The 954-nt window shown below is 61.7% G+C and overlaps 1 protein-coding gene across 1 annotated transcript in view; it reads left to right on the top strand.

The window, feature by feature from the left end:
- Positions 1-619: 619 nt before the first annotated feature.
- RBBP4 (RB binding protein 4, chromatin remodeling factor) overlaps positions 620-954 on the top strand; it is a 19,733-nt gene continuing 19,398 nt past the window's right edge. The window contains exon 1 of the mRNA XM_077769446.1: positions 620-759. Within this exon, the coding sequence (XP_077625572.1) occupies positions 744-759 (16 nt within the window). The 5' untranslated portion in view covers positions 620-743. The remainder of the gene's footprint in view (positions 760-954) is intronic.

The following is a 954-nucleotide window of genomic DNA, read 5'->3' on the forward strand; positions in this document are numbered from 1 at the left end:
GGACTTCGGCCCTGATTTACAACTTCCGTCCTAGACTCCGCCCCTTGGCACGCACTCTTAAAGGACCAGAACTCCATTCTCACAGGTATACTTCTACTCTAAGACTTCTAGGACCCGCCGGTGGAAGCACGTCTTTACTAAGCTTAGACCTCATTCTCTGCCTTTGCTTCATCAGTTCTAAGAACCAAGGAAACAAGTAAATTGGAGGACCTCGGATTAGGTAAATACTTGAGCTGGACACCCCTATGTCTGAGTGGCGGACGCCTTTTCTTTCTGCCCCATTGCCAGAGTTGATAACCAGACAGGAAAGCACCCTAGATTTCTCATGTGAATTCTATGAAAGTGTAGCGAGCTGAACAGCCTTTAAGAAAATGGCTGCCCCCTGGAGAGTGCGGACTAAACCTCTCACGTGACCCGGCGGGCGCACTCCCACTAGCTCCGCGCGCGCGCAATCGAAGGAAGTCGGCTCCCAACCGTGTGGGGGCAGGGGAGGGGCCCGCGCCGGGACCCCCCCGCAGAAAGCGATTCTGTGCGTCTGGATAGGCTGTGAACGCGGCTTCCCCGCCCACCCCACGGTTCGGTGCGCTCCGATTGGCCAGTGTTGGCGCGAAGGTGCGCGAGTCGGCCCTCACGCAGGGGCAGCAGGAAACAATAGAGGCCGCGCGCGCAGAGCGAGCGCCCGTAGCCTCCCCGCCCCTCCCGCAACGCTCGACCCCGGGATCCCCCCGGCTTGCCTGCCCGCCATGGCCGACAAGGAAGGTGAGGGTGCTGAGGTCGCCCCAGGAGGGCGGGGGTGCCGGGCTGGCGCCGCGGCCTCGACAGGGCCTAGCAGTGAAGGCAAGCCCGACTCTTGAGTGTTGTTCCCACCATCGAAGGCGTGAGGAGAAATCGCCGCGCGGGGCGGGCTAACGGCGCGCCTGTTCCTTCGGCGCGGAGGCCTGTCGCCCTGTCGCC

Source organism: Crocuta crocuta, unplaced genomic scaffold (assembly GCF_008692635.1).
Source record: "Crocuta crocuta isolate KB4526 unplaced genomic scaffold, BGI_CrCroc_1.0 scaffold351, whole genome shotgun sequence".
Taxonomy (NCBI): domain Eukaryota; kingdom Metazoa; phylum Chordata; class Mammalia; order Carnivora; family Hyaenidae; genus Crocuta; species Crocuta crocuta.